The sequence below is a fragment of the Perna viridis genome, chromosome 6, assembly GCF_037379345.1.
Source record: "Perna viridis isolate PV_CMFRI_1.1 ecotype Kerala chromosome 6, ASM3737934v1, whole genome shotgun sequence".
NCBI lineage: Eukaryota > Metazoa > Mollusca > Bivalvia > Mytilida > Mytilidae > Perna > Perna viridis.
Genome location: NC_142450.1, coordinates 22769882 through 22793618, shown reverse-complemented (window position 1 = coordinate 22793618; position 23737 = coordinate 22769882). Strand labels below are relative to the sequence as shown.

Here is a 23737-nt window from a genome sequence, read left to right as displayed (position 1 = left end):
TTTAATAAAAGAGTTATGAGGTAGGATGTTTTGATAACAATAGTCTCTTGATTTTTTTGACAAAAAGACTGATACTGAACTACTAGTATGAAAACTTATTTTTGATGTGCTAAAATTAGCATCAAACATTATTAGGCAAGTGGGCAAAATCTTACTTCTAACAATATTAGTAAAGGCTACAAATGTTAATGTTCTTTTATTTTTAAACTGTTCAAAATGACTTTTTAATTTATGACTCAATGGACTAATTTGAGTTTGTCTATTCTGGTAGATGTTGTTAGACTGGATCAACGATGTTTTAGCAGAGGACAGAATTATTGTCAAGGACATTCTGGAGGACATGTTCGATGGACAGATTCTACAGAAACTTATTGGTAATTTTTTAATCGTTAGTTTTGGTGTTTAGGAAGCAGTCCACCTAAGAACTCTGCAAAATTAAGATTTAGAGCTTCATTGGAAAGAAGGTCACTTTTCTGGGTTTCATGCAATTTGAGGTGTTTTATTGATTGAATGAAGTTGAACACTTATTTTTCATATGAAACCTTAATAAAGTAAAGTATAATTTTTTGAAAGTTTAAGCAAGAAGGCCATGATAGTTCCAGGAAAGATATGATACAATGTGTTGACAAAGAGTTTTTTTTCACTTTTGACTAAAGGAAATCCATTTTTTTTAGCCATGTGGGATTTTCTTATCTGACACATGGATCTAATAAAACATGCTATGCTTGTTACATAACAACACAATAATGTTTATGATATCTTGTAAATACAAAGAAAATTTTGCAAGCAGGGCCTTCTGTATTAGAATCAATTTTAAAAGTGAGAAAATTAATCAAACACTGCCATAAAATTCAAGACTAGAAATCTCAGAAACGCCTTGGTAAGATGTTCTTAAACTTGGCAGAGCCTAGTTAGAAAACTTGAAATCTTATCCTTGTCTGTCTGAGATTTCTCTGTCTTGCATTCTCAGCAGTATTAAATTCTCTTTATATCTCTCTTTAGAAGAAAAATCATTTTTCATATTTTCATCAGTTCTTGGAATTTGAATTGACTTAGTTCATACTCATAATGAATTTTGCATTTTAATTTGGATTTGTGATTTGAATGTACCCCAAAAACTACAAAAAATCAGTATCCCTTGAAAAATAGTTTTTTTTCCACAGTACATTTAAACATTATTTTACAGAGAAGTTAGCTGACATCCGAATCCAGGTACCAGAAGTAACCCAGTCAGAACAGGGACAGAAGCAGAAATTACAGATTATACTGTCAGTTATAAATAGATTACTACAGTTACAATGGAATCAAGTTAGATGGAATGTGGACAGTAAGTGAAAAAGATGTGTGGTCTTCTGAAAAATATTTTATGGTATATTTTTCTCTGTTGGTCAGTCTGTACCCCCATATGTCGTAAGATAACTCAGTTATGCTCTTAGGGATTTTAGTGGATTTTGGTATAATGCTTATCTTGATAAAAGTTTCTTCCATATCAAAAATATTCTTTTCCTGTTTAACTCTGAACTCTGAGAAAGGGAGCTGTATGTCATTCCCCTCACAACAGGTGAGAAACAGGGCTATATGGCTTGTCCAGCTATTTCCTCATACAGTTTTTGAACTACATCTGAAATATGTTACAGGATATTTTTACACATGATGAAGGTGTGCAGGGCCAAAGGATTTTGATTTTTGTGAAATATTATGGAAAATGGTGATAGTTAGTCATTTTTATCAGAAATAAGGCTATATGGCTTGTCTGGCTATCTCCTCCTGTAGTTTTTGAACTACATCTAAAATATCTTTTGGAGGATTTTTCTACACATAATGATGGTGTGGAAGGTCATAGGATCTTGATTTTCATGAAACATGATGGAAATTTGTAATAGTTGGACTTTGGAATATTGTGGAACTGAGTGGTAGTTCGACTTTTTTCTAATTTTTGTCAGAAATATACCCCAAGCAACAAAGTTAGGGATTTGTTATTGGGGGTATTAACATATTTTATGTGTCCGTCAGTCAGTCCATCAGTCCTCTTTTTCTCATTGCAACTAGTCTGACACTACCAAACAGAATTTGATGACACTATAAGGCCAGGATACAACATGTAGGTATGCATATATTTAGGAAATTCTTATCCCAAATTTTTCGAGTTACGGTACTGGTACAGTTTGTCATTGCAGTGCAAGTCATTAGAAGGATTGAGCTGAACCAACAGACCATGTGTATCGCAAGTCTTGGGAGGATTTCTGATCTACAAACCATGTCTTCATACAAAAATGAACATGTTCTTAATTTGGCAAATCTAGCAAGTGGGGACATCATCAGTGTATTACAGACACATTTGATTTTCTAAAAAAATCACTACTAGCAAATGACACAGGGCTCCTGTGACAAACAGGGCTTCTAGTTCCAAGTGGCAGCCAATTTCTTTGCAAAAATAGGGACTTTGACCCTTGTCATTGCAATAACTTGAAAAATGTTTAGCAGATTCTTTTGAGGATTGGGTATATTGTTTCATGTGACAAAATGAAAATCTAGTGTGGAATTTTGCACATATCACTTCTATCATTCCTAAGTGGCAACCTTTTTGTTGTGATATAAGGGACTTTTACAAGTTATTGCAATAACTTGAAAAGTATTTAGTATATTATTTTCAAATTTGGATATGTTGTTTCATGTGACTTGAATTTTTACAAATATTACAATTGTTGTTTCCAAGTGGCAGCTAATTTTGTTCTGATAATAGGGACTTTCATTTTTGTCATGTTTGAGTAGCAGTTTATTCAATTTGTATATTTTCTGACTGGATTAAATTTTATGATCTAATATCAATACGTGAAAATCCGGTTAGCTGTAATTTTTGTTCACAGTTTATTTCCAGGGCTTACTATTTTATCATGTTGTAAGAGTTTATAGTATGATTTTTATGCTTTCAGAATTTGACAATGTTTTTAAGCATCAGTAAAATGGTTATATCTAAGCATTTAATGCTGTACCTGGAATGTTCCATGCAGCTATTTTTGCAGTTCAATGTTAATTATCAATCATTTACTGATCAGTTTATCTGTTAAATATGAAAAACATCACATGACATACTATAGATGCAAATATTTTACAAAATATTGATTTTTCACATTTTCTTATATTTTATTTACAGTACATGTGAATATTTGATCTCTCGTACAAATTCAGAATGGTCGAATAAAAATTAAATTTTAGAATTACTGTTTTAATCTACGTTATATAGTTATTTTATTTCAATAAGTCATTCAAAATTAATATGAATCAGTCATCCGTCATTTTAGATAGTAAAATAAAGATTGGTAATACTTATGCTTTGTGCATATATCTGTGACTCCATGAGGAGCATTGAAACGAGGATTTCTCTGATTTATTTTCTTAATTAAGATTTTATTAACTGAAAGAGATGAGTTTCTTTTATAATTAAGTTGACATTCATTTGTATAAAAATGTTAAGTCTTTGAACCGTTCTAAGCTAACCTAGTCAGGTATTTTGACTTTTTCAGAGGTTCATTCAAAGAATCTGGTAGCCATTTTACATTTACTGGTAACTGTGGCTAGACATTATAGAGCACCAATCAGAATGCCAGATAATGTGTCAGTTAATTTAATTGTGGTTACTGTAAGTATGTTGATTAATATAAAGCTACATTGTACCTAAAGTACACATGACTCTTCATAAAGACTGACTTCTCATAATTTGCTTTAAAGGAGACATGACACAAAAAATTAGTTTTTCAGTTTTTGGTTTATTTGTTTTATTACACCAAATATATGTCATAAAAATGTCTCTTGTAGTCACTTACGTTGTTTAATTGAAGATAAATTGATTCAAAATCAACGTTGACCCAAGTCATACAAATTTTAATTAGCCATGTGATAAACATGACTGTGCTACGTCATTGGTTCTCAATTCATAGATCGAGTAGTTGAAATGCGTGGGGCTTCTGCAGTTATTACATGATTTCTACAACGGAGAGTGAAAAAATTGAAAGTTTTGGTTTGCCAGCAAATATATACAGTTAAACCTTGGTAGCTCGAACGCCAAGGGACCACTGAAATGTGTTCGAGTTATCGGGAGTTCGAGAAATTAAAGTTCATAGAATTTCGGATCTTTTTTCTTGCCGGTCCGAGTTTTACTTTATTGTTAGAAATTGCTTACTTCCTACAAAGTTTTGTTTGTTCGTGGATCTTTTTCATTCGCGTTCGGAAGATTATGTTGACTTGTGGACATAAAAAGTGCTATGTTTGCTGTAAAAAATGTTCAGAGTTCAAGTTTCTTAGTCAATAATTTGTTTTCATCTAATTTTCTTCGATGCTTTCATCATGCCGAGTTCGGAACATTCTCAAACTTCAATCAGTACTATGTTAAAATCAAAACTACCTAATTAGTGATGACTTAAATTTTACCAGCAATTAATAAAATGACAACTGATTAATGATAAGGTTTCAAATGTTCACACATTTTATTACCCAAGCTGACAAAATGGCTGACGAGTTCTGAGTTAGAGAGGGTTATTCTCTAAGGTTTATTACCGAATGGACTGACTGGTCAGTTCAAGTGTTCGAGAAATTGAAGTTCGAGAAATGCAAAGTTAGATATATTGATCATATAGGGCAAACTTTTGGTACTTTGAATTTGTATTCCAGAAATCCCGGGCGTTCGAGCCATTCGAGTTCGAGCGAGCAAAGTTCGACTGTACTTTCAGTTGTATCAATTTAAACAACTTCGAGAAGAAAATGATAAACAATGACAGAAATATTTAACTATTACATGTGTGAAGACTAGTATCCACAGAGAGACAACACCACTGCTTTTTGAAGATTACATAGAAATATTTCATTATGTATTCTCATGTTCGATTGAACTTTTTACATAAAGTAAATTAAATTCACATTCTAAGATTTAAACTATTCTGATCTTGATCTTCATTGAAAATATTGATTTACTCTCTTTTTCACTCCTGACAAGTACCCCACAAATACAGCTATTGGAACATGTTTATTTTTTATTGGTTTTTTATTTGAGAACCATAAAGGTTTCGTGCTGAAGCTTCCTCATGTTCTTAATCTTTTTGCTAAAATCAAATATTTTAACTGACCTATGAAAAAAAAGTATTGTTCTTACCAGTATTGTTCTTACCAGTATTGTTCGTAGGGTCGCCTATTATAAATTGTGTATTGTGTCAAATTCTTCATGTAAATTGTTTTATTTCAAAATTCGTAAGACAAAAGAAATGCAATTATATTTCAGTTATCGAAATCATACACCTGTCTCAACACCTGTGTTATGACGCTCCAAACCATGTAAAGATAAAAGAAGCCGCCCATACTTTCTCTTGGCCATAATTATGTATACCGGGCTTGTTAATTGATATAACTTAGCAGCAAAGAAAGAATGATACACAGAATGTCATTGTTTTATTTGCACCCTCCTGTTCAATCCTAAAAATAGTGTGCAAAGTAGTTGTGTTTCCACCAAGCCGGGATGTATGCCAAACAAAAATGAAAACGAGAAGAACTTCAATCTTCTTACTTTCTAAAGATGATTATCGGACTCATACACAGAACATTGGACCACTGCATTGTATATACAAGCTATTTTTGAAGATTTATTAGTTCTTTCAGGCACACATATACATTTTCAGTGCACCCAAATGGAGATTGAGAACCAATGACGTAGCACTTCCATATATGATATGTGGGTGTTACTTCCGGTTTTCATTTATGCATATTAATTACGTAGTCTTGATAACACAAATAAATTATTCTAACTTTATTTAGCGCTAACCTGATGAGGAAATGTTTGTTATACTCATATCTAAATATACTATAGTTTTTATAAATATTAAGTTTAAAAAAATGAAATTTTTGTGTCATCCCTCCTTTAATTATACCCCAAGCAACAAAGTTGCGAAGGGTATAATGTTTTTGACATGTTCCTCAGTCCATCTTCAGTTTTCCAGACTTTTTTTTAACGCTTGCAGATATTGACATGATTTTTGGTATATAAGTTACAGGTCAAGTGTACGTTTTATTACACTACGATGACATTTACTGTGGATTAACTAAAACTTAAAGAAATCACAGTCTGTAGTTTGAAACTACCATTCTGAGTAACCAAATTTAATTAGAAGATAAAGCTCTAAAGCCTGAAAAAAACACTTTTATTCCTTTTTATCGGGGCCCTTTAACATGTATTTCTCTTACAAACATTGGGATGCCTGGGGTATGTGAGTGCACTCACTAAGGTTCTTTAATTTTTTAGAGAAACATAACCTAGTAGTGGAAATTGTAAGAACTGATGTTTCTCCACGTTTGTCAATTAAAAGGGGTATATTTGTTAATACTAGTTTCCAGTGTAGACAAAAAAAAAGATTTGCAAGCAGAATTGCAGAAAGTAAGGACACTGCTAGATATTATGCAGTATCCATACTGATTTGACTAAGTGTATTTTTAGGACCATTTGGTATAAAGCAAGCATACCCCTTTCAAATGAAAAACTCTTAGCTAAGCCATACGTCTTTTTTATTTAAAAATTAATCTATCTTGTGGATTGTTTTCCTAAATTCTTTTTTTAGAATTGCAATATTTATTTTTTTTTACCTTCAGAAAAGAGATGGTATGTTACAGACAAAGAGAGTTGTTGAGGACATTACAACAGTTAATGAGTAAGTTGCTTCTGATTATATTCAGGAATTTGAATTAGGAAGTCTTGTTGTGAAAGCATTTGATTTAAACCCAGCGGTTGATGTTGATCTCCTTATCTCTTAAGATTTCCAAGAACTTGCTCAGATAGTGAGAATATTAAGATGATTTCTATTAATTTAATTAGCCAGCTAAGCATGCAAGAATATAGGACATATCTATACAAAACAGTTGTAAAATTTGCCAGGCCGTAAGTTATAGATTTTGACAAAATACTGTGAAAGTATTAATTTTCACAGTGTATTAATTTTCGCTATTTTTGCAGTGAACATAAAAGTGCAAAAAATAGTGCCAGGGGAATGATTTTTAACACTATGTAAGGCTTATCATTTTTTTCAATCTGTGAAAATTAATACCCATGAATATGTTCACTTGTCAGAATCCGATAAAAATAAGAAACCGTGCAAATAAATACAGTATATTTGGAATTTTAGATAATGCTGTTATAGCATTCTACTTTTAAATACAAACACACAATGGTTGCTACATGCTAAGTGACAAATCTATTTCTCCATCCAACAACAACTATATGTATGAAACTAATGCTACTAGTTACAATTCCTGGCATTACAATTAGTAACATGAATCTTTTAAAAAAGTTTGACCAAAATCTGTACAATTTGCTGAGTTATTATGAAACATTTGACATATTTCTCATATAATATTTTTCTTCTAATTACAGTGACATAGGAGCAAGATTCGGTAAGTTTTATATGAACCATATGTATCAATAAACCATTTGCATATGTTCTTGCTAAATATTTATTTTTTAAGGGACACCTACAAGAAATTAGAACTCATCAGTGATATTAAATAACAAACTCAATCTAAATATGGAATCTATATTTTCATGATCATTTAATGATGCAGTTGTAATTTAAATATGGAAATTAGTCATTAATTAAGTTCAATTTCACTCATCAGAACAAAGCTAGTATGTTGTTACATAATGGATGTAGTTAAAAGATTGCTCCAACCTAAATCTGTTTTAGGTTTGTCAATGTCAGTGTATACAAAATTGTGTATCTTTGAATATTGTTATCTGGCAAATACACAACAAAATATTGTAAAATATTGTTTTGAGTTGCAATACATTGAAGAAAAAATAAAAACTATCAGTTTGATTGTAAAACAAATGATTTTGATTAAACTTTGCATGTACATATATGTTTTCAGAGAGAGATGCATTTGATACTCTTTTTGATCATGCTCCAGATAAACTTAACCTAGTCAAAAAGGTAAGTGATAAAGCATGTACCTATATTACATTAAATGATTATTAAATGATGTTGCATTAGAGAACACCCTCATTTACACCCTCATTTTGATCTCACTGGAAGTTTTTTGGTACCTTATGTGCCACACAAAATAATCTTGCTTTTTCATACTGAGAAAAGAAACATCAGGTTATTAATAGAAGCATAATAGGCTCTTAATTTATATGTGACAGTGTTCATTTGAATTTTAATAGGAGTACTTTTTATTGGGTATGGTTAAAATAGAGATTAATCTTCTAGTTTTAAAAAAGTGATTTAATTGTATGGCATAGAGGTAATAAAACAATATACTGTGAAAGTAATTTGATTCGTGGATACCAATTTTCGTGGATTTGTGAAGAAGCACAAGTTCATGGATTCTTGAATTCGTGGTTTGGAGGTTTTCAGGATACACATCAATGGACATCTCCTTTTCGCTGGGAACCTATTTGGCCTACCCATGAAATCCACGAAAATTGGTACCCAACGAACAATAAAACTTTCACAGTAGTGATTTAAAACACATATTAAACCAGTGAAAACTTATAAAGTTTATGAAAAGCACTAATAAAATAAAACAATCATATATTATATGATTGTCTGTAAAACATTTGACTACCAGTATTTAAGTAGCTGTCTTTGTAAGAATCATGCAAAATCTGAAAAATGTGGTACACCCCAAAAAAGGCTACATATTTTTATTTTTGTAATTAAGTTGTTTTATGGGTTTATACTATGAAATATGTAATTATTCATTCAAATCTGCTTGCTCTTAGGAGATAATCAACATTGAAAATCCAATAGATTCTCTTGTATTTGAGTGTCAATTACAGAGTTATCTCCCTTAATTTTGAAATCTACAGTGTATTCTATATAATTTTTATCTCCTAAGAGCATGGGTTAAATGAAAAACTGAATATTAATTTCTGTTTACTATGGCATTTCAAGCAAAACATAAAAAATAAAAATATGTAGGCTTTTCACTCATGAATCACATTTTGCATCATTCTTAGCTGGAGTACTTCTGAAAAGTTAAATATTGATTACGTTATTGATTATCTACATGTAGATATACCAATGTAGCAGGGGAAATATGTCATTGATCTCTAGTCTTGATAAAAGGAATTTATATTTCTTTATTTTAATTTTTACAGTCTTTTGGTAACTGTGAAATAAAACAAAAATGTCCAGTTTTACGGTTTCAGGACTTGTTAATTTTGAGCATGTAAAACGGTGAATTTCAGGGTATAGAGTTGGTTCTCAGTTGCTGGAATGGGCATCACCTAATGAATTTCCTGAGGTTGTCTACAAAACAATTGAGAAGGAGAAACTTTTTATTGCACATAGATTCAAATACCTATGGAATGATAGAAACTTCTATCCTTGTCAATTGCCATATTGCGATTTCAGAATGCAAAACATGGATTTGGTCAGGGAATTGTTTACTCTGCAATGACCTTAATATAATATACCACTTGATATTTTGACAAAAGCCCGGTATAGGTATGCCATATCTCGGAAATTGATTTCAGACTTGAGCAACTTCCATTTAGTATAGTAGAGCATTTTTGACACCTCGCCAATTAGAATTACTACATAACATACTCACTATATTGTCGAAGTAATAGATATAGAATGCATGCATTGATTGATTTCTTTATATTTCAGACATTAGTAACCTTCGTCAACAAGCAACTTTTAAAAATCAATTTTGAAGTGACAGACCTTGAACAACAGGTGAGTTACACATTTTTTAAAATTCATATTTGTCTTCTTATCAGTCTTTTTAGTTGTACACAGCATAAAATATAATAACATTATTTTACATATTTCAGTAGTAAAGGGTGGATAACTCTGTTTTTCTTATTTATCTTTTATTGTCATGTGGAAAACAATGTGATGCATTAAAAGATGCACAATAGTGGTTTCAGAATAGCAATGGCACATCTAACAATGATATTGTTGGATTTTTTCATAATTCCCCCCCATCTTCTTTTTATTGGGAAAATATGTGTCAATTCTTTAAATTGGGAAATTTTGGATAATGGTACAAAATCTTGAATTTGTGGTTGAAATTATTATGAATCTGGTAGAAGATAACAAGAAAAACACATGTCATAAACAATTATTCAGTTTATTTTTTAGCAGGAGCACCATATTCAACACTGCAACTTCCAATTAGGAAATAATTTATCTTATTTGGGAACAAAATTTTAACCATTTTTTTTTACACCATGGGAAACTTTCATGAAAGTAAACAGCCTAATTTTGAGGTAATTTAAAGGAAGCAATATCCCTGCATCTAAATAATGCAGAAGTTGGTGATGTTATTCGTTCTCATGGAAACCAATGTGGAAGGGAGGCATTATTTTTTTTACCTTATTATGTTCCTTAAGGTGGTGATGGTGCTTTTTACATTGTTCATAACTTGAAACAAAATGATGAGGGAGATGGTTTATTTTATTGATTTGATGATAAAATTTTTATATGAGGCAGTCTTAAAATATACTAGGAGAGCCTGAGAACCAACACATTATTTTGCCTTTTACTCACATGATACAACAACACTGGCAGTGCATAAGTAACAAAACAGGTACTTGAAGTTTGCAATTATAGGACTTAAAATACAATTAAGATATTACACTTTCCTGTTATTCTCTGTCCATTGATAAGTTATGGTTTCTTTTCCATTTTTTTTTTCAGTTTCATGATGGTGTGTATCTAATTTTACTAATGGGACTGTTGGAGGGATATTTTGTACCTTTATATGACTATCATCAGACAGCAACAGTATTCGATCAAAAGGTAGGATCATTTCTGTCAAATCAGATTTCGGGACTTTAATGATGCAACTTTATTTTTCATAAATTCATGAAGTAATATTTTCAAATTTTGCTCACCTAGCCATAGGCCATGTGAGCTATTACCAACACTTGGCTTCTGTTGTCATTATCAATGTTAAAATAAGAGCATAGGGGTCAAATAGCAGTTTTTGAAAATGTTTCCTTTGCAAAATTCTGATTGAGGTTTATATCTTTAGCATAATGTGAAGTATCCAAAGACAAAATTTTGTGAAAATCTCTCGACTGATGTTGGTGTTACTGCCTTTTTTGATGATTTTTGATGAGATAGCTGTTATTATTTTCAAAAATGTTTTCACTGAAAATTCAATGAAACTTGGTATAATTGTTTCAATTTTCGGTTTGTTGGAAAACTTTCCCTCTGATACAAAAATAAGAACATAGGGGTCCAACAGCCAGGTTAGAGATTCAGGCTCTGTAATTATTTGAAAGCACTTTGAAACAGGAGGTATATAATTATCACAGTGTCATTTCATCCATTCTTTCATTTGTCCATCATCATCATTTTCATTGCAGTTTTCTCTGCAACTACTTATCACAGCTACTTGATATTTTGACGGAAGCTTTATATAGCTGTACAATATCATGGGATTCGATTGTAGACTAGAGTGATGACATCTTTTGTTTGACTTTGTTTATATTTTGACAGTACATTTTGAATACAAAATTTACCTAAGAGTTTCTCTGCAATTATGTATCACAGACACTGGACTTTTGACAGAAGCTTTGTATAAAGACGGCATTTCACGAAATTAGGTTTCAGACTCCATCCTCATTCTATTTGACGACTTTATTCATATTTTTGGGTTGCCTGAATATATCTGAAATATTGCTGCTCAGGCGTTAAACCCCAATAATCAATCAGTCATATTTCTGGGATAAATTTAAGTGAGTTTGTATGCATAATAGTTTGGTTTGCATGGGTCAAAAGTCATAGTCACAGTGGGTCAAGGTCATCCCATGCTTTGCATCGCCTTGGTTTGGCTAATAATAAATTTTGACCAGAATATATTGAATTATCTATGTTACTTTGTTAATTCTGCCAACAAAATAAAGGAAAACAGCCAAATTTTCTTGTTACCTTTACAAACATGTCTAAGGATGACATAATAATGGTTAGACATGTGATTGAAATCAATTACATGTACCAATTTAGATTTCAATAATAAGACTACTAGGATTTTAAAAGTTAGGCATGAGTCATGGACTGACAAAGATCTGGTTTCTCACCTATATGAATGAGTGACTATAATGTGCACATACATTGTTATATCTCCTGCAAACAAAGTTTGTTTGGGTATGTTGGAATCATCCTGTCAGGCTGTCCATATTTCTTGTAAGCAAAGGGAATTTAATTACATTTTAGAGGAAGGTTTGGCACCCCCCCTGTCTTTCAGTCTGTCTGTCTGTCTGTCCATTTGTCAGTCAGCTTTTCTTGTAAGCAAAGGTAATTTGATGAGATTTTAGTGGAAGGCTTTGCATCACATGTAGATGTGCATGATGAAATACAAATATTGACTGAGGAATCAAAAAGAAGACAATCCATCTAAGTGTTTTATATTGTTGAAATCTGGCAAGTGCAACACCTCCTGAAACTTGCAAATGATTTTGATTAGATTTTAAAGGAAGGTGTGGCATCATATGTAGATATGCATTAAAGTATACAAATATTGCTGAAGGACTCCAATGGGAGATAATCCAGCAACCTAAAAGTAACTCTTCCTCAACTGCTCAAGGGATTTTGATGAAATTTTAGTGGAAGGATTATCTTCTTATGTTAATGCCCATTATGGAATTAAAAAAATACTAGAGGAATCTAAAGGAAGATAATCTACAGTAACTTAAGTGAAAACTTGTAAGTGTGGCTCCTACTGAAATGCTCAAGAAATTCTTGTGTGTTTTACTTATGAAAACCTTATTGGTGCATCTCTTACACCGCTCAAGGTATTTTGATGAAGTTTTATAGAAAGATTGGGCATCATATTTTGATGTTGATGTTCATGAATTAATATATTAATGTTGGAGAACTCCAAAGAGAGATCCAATTTAAGGCCAGAACAGTAAAAATCTTTCTCATGTCTGGCAGACATGAATGATGTGTCAGTCCTATTAAATTTTTGCCATACCAACTTTGATAAAGGAGAAGAAAATAAAACTTTCTATCACTCTTTAGGGAAACTTTACTGGTTCTTCTATTCTATCAATGGAACTACTGTATACTGTAGTAACAAACTTCCTATCAATTTTAATTTACAAGACCAAGGTACCAGAAAATCACCAATTGGTTATTTTTTTGGCCAGATAAAAAAAAGCAGATTGTGACATTTTGTGAAGCCCATCATGATCCCTCTAATCAATTATGGGAATTTCTCCAAAATGAAAATGAGTCCAATAATAAAAGAGTGGTTAATTAAGTTTTTGTTTTATACAATAATTTGAATATTACTCCAAGGATAGTTTAAAAAAATAATTTTAAACTGTTTTAGAAAACCGTTTCTCCTGTTGATCTGTATTGTTTTTTTATGGTATGTATGACCTGCTCATATGAATTACCTTTTACTGTTTTTTTTTTTCTCAAAAGCACAACTGTTGAAATTGTGTACAAAAATGGTAAAATCTGATGCTGTGTCAAATAAATTTTAAGTTGTATCGAGTTTGAATGTTGTCTTTGTAATGGACCAAATAGTTCAGTATTGACCTGTGCAGTCATATGAAGCTGCACCTGTGAATCATTTTATTTATCATTTCAACATTAATGATGTATGAATATCAATATCTAGAGCTGCATTAAGCTGCTCCTTCATGAAATATTGTCATATTATCATAATCTGTCTGCCAGTTTCTGCAGATTAAAATTTTAAAACCTGATCCTTTGAAGAACAAATAATGCAGGTCACAAAATCTTTTTGATGAGTTCATATATTCCATATAATTCATTCACAAAGACTTTCACATATAAGAAGTGTGTGAAATACATGCTGTTTATGCAAATGTTGAGTCCTTTGATCCTTGATATGGGTCAGGGTTAGAATGTGCTTGTTCTTAATGCTAAAATGAGTTTTAATTAAAATGGGTCAAAATCAAATTTAATTTACCAGTTTATAGACTCGATACTTTTCCTTATCCACAGCATCACTGTTAGATTTGTGAGTGAAAAACTGGGTATTTTTTTCTATAAATGTTAAATGTAAAATAACCTAGGAAATGTGTTAGACTTGCTGTTAATTGTAAGTACAGCAACTGGTAGAGCAGTGCTAGAGCAGTTGTGATATTACTCAGATGTTTATAATTGAGTACATGTATCTAATTCAATAGTAATTATCAGTACAGGTATGCATTAAATGGTCTATTGTATTTTACTGGCGGGAACTTTATGGTCACCAATTTACTCTAGTTTAAATATGATTTTAAAATCAGAATCAAGAGTATTGGGATTGTGCATTATGAATAGAAATAAGAAATAAATTTTAAATTTCACTGATATTTATACCCTGCTCTAAAAAGTTTGTTCTTGTCTGTCTGTCTGTCCTTCATACATTTTAGTAATAGTTCACTTTGCAACAACTTTTTATTTTGACTCAAGTTTTCTATAGGAGTCAGGTTTGTTTTGTTTGTTTGTTGGGGTTTAATGTCCGAGCAGCAATATTTCAGCTATATTCAGACGATGAACATGAAATTTATGATACAATGAACATGAAATGATGATGAAATGAAAAAGGGATGGGACAAAAGGACAATGGGGTCGACAAATTTTGATTGCCACTAGAAATAGGGAGAAGTTGGTAGGGTTGGGCAATTTAGCCTCCTGTGGCGGAGCCCTACGGTTCTTACTCTGGGAGAATACCACAGTAGGGTTCTTTAACGTGCGAGTAACGTGGCATCTTACCCAACACAGTGCACCACTATGGTTTGCGGTCAGGTTTTCCGTATTATAGCCTGACAACCCCAGCATGTAACACGCCAGGGGTACCCCATTCCACCACCTGGGGCACACATCCCAGTTGCTCTGTGGGCAGAGCGCCCTAGCCCCCGGCTAGGGTTCTGAGCACTATTTTGTCGCCTTATACGACAAGCTTAGCGCTGCTGCAGGTCTATTCTTTTAACACCCGGATCTGCATGGGGCTATATAGGAGTCAGGGCTAATGCTACTGGGCTATTTTGGCAAAACAGTCACCCTGGTGTCCCTCACTTTGCCCTCAGACGACACCTAAAACCAAGTGAAATCCTAGTGTCATATCATTGGATTTGACTCAGGCAACAATAAATTGCTGTTTTCATATTTGCTTTATATTTTGACCAAACTAAAATTAGTGCACTGGGTATTTCTATTGAGAATTGGGTAAAACATTTCTTGTTTTACACGTAGGTAGATTAGATACTGTGGGGGGTATCAATTTTTGGGGATTTTGTGGTTCAAAACCACAAAATCAAAATATCAATAAAATGTCAATTTTCATTGAACACCTTATAGCATTATTACAGAGCTTTCCTACAATTCATTGGTAGATCTATCATCCTGTTAGTTAATTTCAACTGCATTTCATGCAAAGTAGACTTCTTAGATATTCTATGAACAGTTTTGATCTGGGAAGTGTTCTTTAGAAAGGAGAAAAATGGAATATCTTGCAACATATTTTTGTGTCACTGTGTTAGTTAAACTCTCTTAATTATGAATATACCACTGGCAACAAATTTGGAGGAAGGGAGATATAAATTTATCTACCTGTCTATATATCTTATATGCTCAAAATAAATGAATGGAGGATGTGAGCGATGTTGTTTCATACTAATGTCGGTCTGTCTGTGGTGCTGTAGAATCTGTAATAAACATTTCAGATTACCAGTGACAAGTGAAATTTAGCCTGTGTAAAGTCATATTTGATAGTTATGCATTTTTATTCTGTTGGGAAAGAGGGGGCGAGCAAGCTTTCATGCAAAGCTTTCTATTGTTGAAAACAGAAAAGTTACAAATTCTCAAACACTGTATAACCATCAAAGACTTGATCAGAGTTGTATATCTGATGTCATACTCCCCTTTGATTGAATCTAATTGAACTAGATTTCACGAAACACATCTTTTTCTTCTGTTTGGACAACTAACATGAATATTTAATTGGATTTTTTCTGTTTCTTGAAAGTTTTTCCTCCTCCTTGGTTTGTAATGTTGTTATTTCTATATACAAATTAATTCAATCTTTTTATGAAAACCACAAGTTACCTTAAATAACTATAAAAACGAAACCTTTTTGGTATTTTACAATAAATGATAATTAAAATGTACAAAACACATGATGTTAAGTAAGTACAAACTGTAGTCTCATATTTATTACTCTGTAGCTTGGTGAAGATAGAAGCATTTTGAAATAGGACAGCAGGGATTGAATTTCAGAATTTTTTCCACTAGCTGAATTTAGCAAGTACTGAAAATTTACACTCGCTAAATTTAAGTTTTTTAGGCTATTTATGGACTTTACTTATACTACATACAGAATTCCACTAGCAAATTTTAGCAAGTGGAAATAGTTTCTACTAGAGAAGTTGAATTTCAACTTGCATTTAGGGAGTATTTCCCCTTAAATTCAATCCCTGGACAGAGTTCACAGAACTGCTGAAAGTAGACCTTCTGCTGGATTGCAACTGTTTTTAATTGTGAAAATTACACCATAGACTTTTGCTGGACCTGTCAATTTATGTGAGACTGAAATTGATCTATATGGCTGCATTTCCCTTTGATCTTTTGTTTTTTCTCTTTGATTTTAAAAAATTTTTGCCAAATCTCAGGCATATACCTGTTGAAAGCATGACTGCGTTTATGATACCAGAATTTAATCTGTGGGCAAATTATCTCATTTAAATTCATTGTGAAGTAATGGTTGCAAATTTTTATAGACTCTCATTCTTGCTGAAGTTGAAATTTTCTATGCCACCTCCACCTTTTATTTCTTTTTCCTATAAATACATCTGTGTTTTTTTTTCATCATCTAGATTACAATGTTTATTTTTATTGTCAGAAAGCCATTTATTAGGATTACTACAGTTTGAGAACATACCAGGTTTAGCCAAGACAACAGGGTCATTGATGATATTGATTCTGTGCAATAGTCTTGTTACCTAGGAGAAGGGTCCTCTCTCACACAAATATGACCATTAATCTTTAAAAAATACAAGACCAACACGAACTTAAAATGTAATTTCGTGCAATAACCACATGGATGATGTATGTATATTAGCTATTTCCTGTCGATATAATGTTCGGATATCGCCCATCAATAAAATAGCTGTTATAAGCATAGGATAAGTGACAACTTAAAATGATTACATTGGTACACTATTGGACTTATTATAAAAAAAAATCCTTTATTATTTTCCTACTTCAGTTCATCTTGGACCATACACAATTGATTTTCTGGTTCTTGAGCTGAGAATAGAAAGTAATCAGAGGTAAATTAGGGAGGAAAAAAATAAAAACATTTTATGGGAAAATAGAACTAAAAGATTCCTTGTTGAAATTTATTTCTGTACCAGTTTATAAAAACTTTAAACAGCATGGAGAATTTTTATTGTTCTTGCAAAAGGCATTACAATGCTCACATCAAAAAGTTTTAAATAATATTTTCAAGAAAAGCAAGTAATGGTCTGTTAACCAAAGAATTAAAAGCAATGGCCTACTACTTTTGGATAATTTACAATGGACTTGAAAGTAGTTTTAAAACAGATTAGCATTAGACCTAGAAAAACGAATAATATTGAAGGATATTGGCCTATTCAATAATAGATCTTCACTTAGTTTGTTTATCCACTCTAGTCAAGGGTAATGGATGGCCCAAGTGTATAAAACAGTGTAGTAAAGACCAAACACAATAGGCCATAAAGATAAGTTACAAAACTTATGTATGCTTTGCAAGTATGTAGCTTTGAAATGGTCCTTTTCTGTTCTGTTACCTAGTATAGAAAGTTAGATTTATAGAGGTATATTTGTCCTTTTTGTGTACTGTGATTTTAATCAAGAACTTCTGTGATGTCTTCTGGAACATTCTTTCAGACTTGGAAAACCATATGCTTCTTAATAATTCATGACCAAACCTAAATGTCATGAGAAATATGACAGGTGCAAGCTTTTTATGAAGTGTCAGTCTAATGCAAGGTCAATCACCTTTTTGCAGCTTGTGAATTCTGTTGGGGTTTTGTTTTATATACTGTTATTGTGATGATTTTATTACATGTACTAGTATTGCCAAAATGTAAGAAAATTATAATTAATTGCAGTAATTAAAATTATTTTGTTGTTGAAATTTTAGTTTAAATATAAAGGTTTTAAAAAACAAATCACATTTTCAACACAACGTACAAAATGAAAAAAAGTAAATGATAATAAACATGCTCATCATTTTCTAAAAACAAAATCATTCTGATTCCATCTTTTTAGGTCCATAATGTTCAGTTTGCCTTTGAGTTGATGCAGGATGCTGGACTACCAAGACCAAAAGCCAGACCTGAAGGTAAGATGTTATTCCAGGGTCTAAATTAGACTACACAGATAGAAGGTATTTAAAGCAAGGTTTCAGCCACATAAATTTAAAAAGTTTGTTTAGTAATTGCAAACAGCATCTGTATGGAAGATGAAAGATCATCAAATTAAAAAAAAATACAGTGACATAGTGGGGGGACCTGCACTGGCATGCCAGTTCTTGTCCACCACTGCTAATATCAATTAAAATAACTGTAGGACATAGTAGATGTAATAGAAATTCCAGACACAAGTTAACCTGGTAAATTTCCTGTTTATTTTTAGGATGGGAGAATGTACTTTTATTGTGATTTATATTGAGTAGATATTTGAGTGATTTTGATTCAAGGTTGTGTTGGGAAGGCACTTTTCTTATTGTATTGACACTTTTGGTTTAATATTTGTTTAAATTTTATATGGACTTTACTTCAAGTGTTTTCCCCCAGGATTTTTCTATGGCTCTTAGTTGTATTTTTGTGTATGATCTCATTATGAAAAAGCATGATGGTGTACTGTTAAATCTGGAAACTTTGCATCAGAATACTTACCTTTTATAAACACATTTTTTTTCACTCATTTTGTGTTTGCTTTAGACAGGTTTCAACATAATATTTAGTAAGTGCATAAATTTCAATGGAAACAATTATTTCTTTTTATCTGTTAAAAAATCAGCCTTCTTTGCATGTGAGACATCTTTTTTATTTCGCTATTTTCAATGTGTTATTTTGTTCCCATTGTAGATGTTGTTAACCAAGATCTGAAATCAACACTGAGAGTGCTCTATAACATCTTTACCAAGTACAAAGCTCAGGGGTCATAGAGTTCACGACAGATCTAATGACATAGTCAATACTACTTCAGTTTTCATGACTGAACAATTAAAAACAAGACTATTTACAGAGGATTTAAATTTTGTATAGTTTTCATCAGCATGGTTATTCAGCCATCGTGCGAATTTTATCATAAAGATTCATTTTTGGAGGAAAATACTCAATAATTAACAATCTGCAATTAAACATGAGTTTTAAGTTTCAATTTAATTGGGACAAGTTATGAAATATTTATATAGGAAATTCCAGATTTTGAAACTAGTCATTGAAACTTATGTTGGATCAGCTGTCAAATAGGAGAGCTGTATAAAACTGTTGGACATAAAGTTATTTCTATTTGTATTAAGTGTGCATATCTTTTTGTTAAAGCCATTACATGCTATTAATAGCTATTGTCATAGATATTCATGCAAACTAGCTTATTTTTAGTATATTGGTAAACCCTAGCAACATTGTTCTTTGTGAAAAATATTAACTTGAGTCTAGTTAACAAGTAGGACAGGCCCAAAACAAGAGATTTTGACTTTTATTCATAAAAGTTTGCAAAAAATACATTTTGATTTTGAAAAATGGGAGATTATAGTTTGATTGGAAAAAGACCAGGTTCAGTGTTTGAACCAAACAAAAATTAACAATTAAGAAGTAAAAATAAAATTCTCATTTCATGTAAAAGGAGTATCCTTTTTCAAGGAAATAGTTTTTTGAACCAGAGTTAGAAATAGTAGCCTGCCCGCCAGCCCGAGACTGGCTATTTTTAGCAAAATTCTATATAGCCATATAGTAAATGTATCGAAAAATTGATTTCAGGACTGGCTAGAATTTGAGTGAGTTTCCTACCCTGTTTGAACAGGTTTCTAGTTAATGTGAACAAATCTAAGGTTTCATACAACTCTAATCCCCTCGTCAAAATTTATTTTTGCCCCCTTCAACTAAGTATGCTTAAGAAATATTCACAATATCATACATTTAACCTTAACTTCTATCAGATATTTTTGTTGTGTACATGTTTCAAATAGATTCAAATATTGTTATGGTTTTCCCTGCATTCTAACTTTGTGGACCTGGCCAGCATGTACTATTTATCAATTAAAAAATGTAAACATTAAAACTGCAGCATACATGGTGTATATATTGTTTGTAACTGGATAGTTCTGTTGTTGATTAGACACATGCTTCATTGTCAGAACTGGTTGTCAGAACTGTGAGATAGATGACAGCTACTGTAATAATAATATGCAGAACAAACAGTAGTCTTGGTAGAAGTGAACAATAGCAAAATGTACTGTGTAATCTAAGGGAGGGGGTCTAGAACTTCTTTATTACTGGTGTACAGAAGAAACAGTAGTCCCGTCAGAAGAAGACAATAGCAAGGTGCACTTGTAATTTAGGGATTGGGGTCTAGAACTTTTTTAGTACCACTACACAGAACAAACTGTAGACTTGCTAGAAGTGTTCAATACCAAAAATATACCTTGTAATCTAGGGATGGGGGTCTAGAACTTCTTTAATACCAGTGCACAGAACAAACTGTGTTCTCGCTGGAAGTGTTCAATAGCAAAATGTACTTTGTAGTCAGGGGATTGGGTCTAGAACTTCTTTTAAAGCACACTTAACAGTTAGTCAAATAGAAATGTATATCATCAAAATACACTTAGCAATACAGAGTGGTCTAGAACATGTCTTATCACTGCCAATTACTTCCACTGCATATAAAACATTATGGTATTTATCATTTATAATTGTCTTGTTTTAATGCTTAGAAACAGTAATTTGAATTGTTTTGGCTCTCTTGGTGTTTGTAAGATTTTTTTTAACCCTATGTATGCACTTCCATGGCCAAAACAATACTAGCATTTTGCTGCAGAAATGGCATCTTGCTATGCTTACATTGTGACTACATCCTTTATACAGTCAGTATACTTGACTTTTAATATGATGCTTTCAACAGGAAAGTTGAAGTAACCATCAGCCTACAAAATGAACAACTGCAGTGTTTTGGTGGCAAAATTTCTCTTCACATGGATGATTGGTAACAGGAATTCTAGCTGATAGGGCCCTGCTCACTGGTCAATGGATATTTTTGAAATTGCTTCTAAATTTAAACTTAATGACTTCATTAAATTGTTATTATAAGGCGTAATGTATTATGAAGTATTTGATGTATGTTATTTATTCATTTGTAGTAAAGTAGCTTTTCTTTACTTATAAGTGAGTGATACAGTTTGTTTTTATAGTAGTTTTTATTGCTTACAGAATTGATGTACAAGTATTATGCATTAATATATTTTATGGTGCTATGTATATAGAATCATGTAGAATAAAATTTTATACTGTGTTATTTTTACTTATTTCAAGTTGTTGAGGTATATTATATTGGTATTGTGTTGTAAACAAAGTTAAATATCATCCACTTCATTTTGTATGATAAAATATTTTAAGTGATTTAAGTATGTGGTAAGGGTTAATTGTTGGTTCCAAATTATTTCTGTTATACCGGAAATTTGTTTCCTGGAAGATCACAGCTTCTTTCTTTTGTACTATCAATAATGTGGTAGTTGTTTTAGAGACAGAGACAGAATTTTTAAAAGGGGGTTCCAGATTAGAAATTCTAGGAAAGGGGAGGATTCAGGTTTATCGTTTGCTCATTTGTACCCTAATTTTGCTCAAAATTAACAAACTTTTCCAACGAAAAGGGGTTCAAATCTGGAAGTCTCCCCCTTGAGATTGTACTGGTATGAAGTGCAGTGTTAGTAGCAAATTAGGTCAGGAAGGAACAAATGCTGAATAGGTTACACGGAGAGAATGAAAATATAAGTCGGTCTGATATAATGACACTTTGTCCTTGTAAAACTGAATAAAAATGAAACCCCATACAGTCGGGGGACTATATTCGCTGGGTTCCCATTTTTTCCAAAGTAATGGCTGAACTATACAATAATACTAATTGATTGATTTTGCTTATAATTTCTCAATTTGAAACTCATCACTCAGATTAAACGATAGAATCAATTATTTGTTTTCATAATAGATTTCATACTTCTATTTATGAAAAAAATGAGCTTCTCTTGTGATTTTAAGATAAGTTTATATTCTTGAATTATTCTTTTTTCATCAAATTTTGGATTTGTGTGAAGGAATGGCTTTTGTAAGAACTTTGCATTGATATACTGTCAAAATATAGCATTTTAAAAATGAAAAAATGGCAAAGTAGAAACCCTATTACGCTTATGTCTTTGCACTCATATATTTCTAAATATCTATTATCTCTGAACGATCCAACAATTGAGATATGTTTATTATTTAGTTAAACTGGCATAAACATAGTGTCCCATGAAAGTGTATTCAGTCAATGTAAATACTGTTTGAAGTGGCAAAAATGATATCCTGACTCAACAGAAATGTATTGAGTTTCAAATATCAGAACAAGAAAACTGAACAAAAAAATGAACCTATTTATTACATAGATTTTCTCCATAATTCATTGTTATGTTCAATTTCAAAAATATTTTAAAATAATTTTAAATTTTGTAATTAATATTCCAAATTATCAGTAATGTCAAATAAATTTAGGTAACCCCACAAGAGAAGTGTTGTGACATTTTGGGGGAGAACGTCAGAGAGATAAAAGACAAAATCAATTTCACATGTGAATTTTTAGAATTTATTACACAAGTTACTTTTGATCAATCATTAGTATCTATATATTAGGTGTACTTTTCTCTTTCAAAATGATTTTATTTTGTTTTTTCACAAAACTTTACTTTCATTTATTTTATGTTCTCCAGTTTACATTTGAACTCCTTGGATGTTTTTATCAAGTGTGAAAATCATTGGGTGCTCACAGAAATTACAAAAAATAATATTTTTGTTAACTTAATTTAGTTATAACAGGTACTTTATTTTTCTAATATACACATTTCTAATATACACTCCATGATCATAAAATCAGATATAAATATATTTGTATTAATATGTATTAATATTGTATTACAGTGTGATAATCACGTTTAGCAGAAGTGCTAGTCACATCATATTATTTTGTTTAATTGTATATTAATTATATGATAAGTGTTGAATACATGATGCAAATATTTGAGAAAAGACGTGTGAATTTAGGAATTCACAAAAATACTAAATCAACACTTAAGAAAAAGCAAGACAGTTTTTATTTAAAATGAATGGAGCTTTTTTTTTAAATTTTTTTTTGTTTATTTTATTCATTGTTTTTGTTATCATTTTTCACCTGTTTCTACAATTCTTGTAGACCTTTAACTATACTTTACTGGAAATTAATCATACCATGCCCCTCCCCCCCCCCCCCTTGACTGAAAAATTTTAGTTAATGCATAGAAAATCACTTAGACATGATAATGACTTAATGGTAGACTATAAAAATCCTTTAATTAATCTTAATCCTGATTTAATACCTGTCTTACCAGGGCCTATGTCAAGGATAAGAAATTCAGAGATTTGATATAAACTTATTATGTCAATAAATTAATATTGACATTGGTAATGTTTAACGAATAGTTACACCCCCCCCCCCCAAAAAAAGAA

At 31.6% G+C, this 23737-nt stretch overlaps 1 protein-coding gene across 4 annotated transcripts in view; it reads left to right on the top strand.

The window, feature by feature from the left end:
- Positions 1–21515, top strand: part of LOC148614107 (beta-parvin-like) — a 30393-nt gene extending 8878 nt beyond the window's left edge. For all 4 annotated transcript variants that reach the window (XM_088587969.1, XM_088587968.1, XM_088587971.1 and 1 more), the window contains 10 exons: positions 272–374; positions 1187–1327; positions 3525–3640; positions 6631–6689; positions 7409–7428; positions 7903–7964; positions 9651–9719; positions 10686–10787; positions 18270–18342; positions 19091–21515. In XM_088587969.1, coding sequence (XP_088444095.1) covers positions 272–374; positions 1187–1327; positions 3525–3640; positions 6631–6689; positions 7409–7428; positions 7903–7964; positions 9651–9719; positions 10686–10787; positions 18270–18342; positions 19091–19170 — 825 coding nt within the window. In that variant the 3' untranslated portion in view covers positions 19171–21515. The remainder of the gene's footprint in view (positions 1–271; positions 375–1186; positions 1328–3524; positions 3641–6630; positions 6690–7408; positions 7429–7902; positions 7965–9650; positions 9720–10685; positions 10788–18269; positions 18343–19090) is intronic.
- Positions 21516–23737: the final 2222 nt, after the last annotated feature.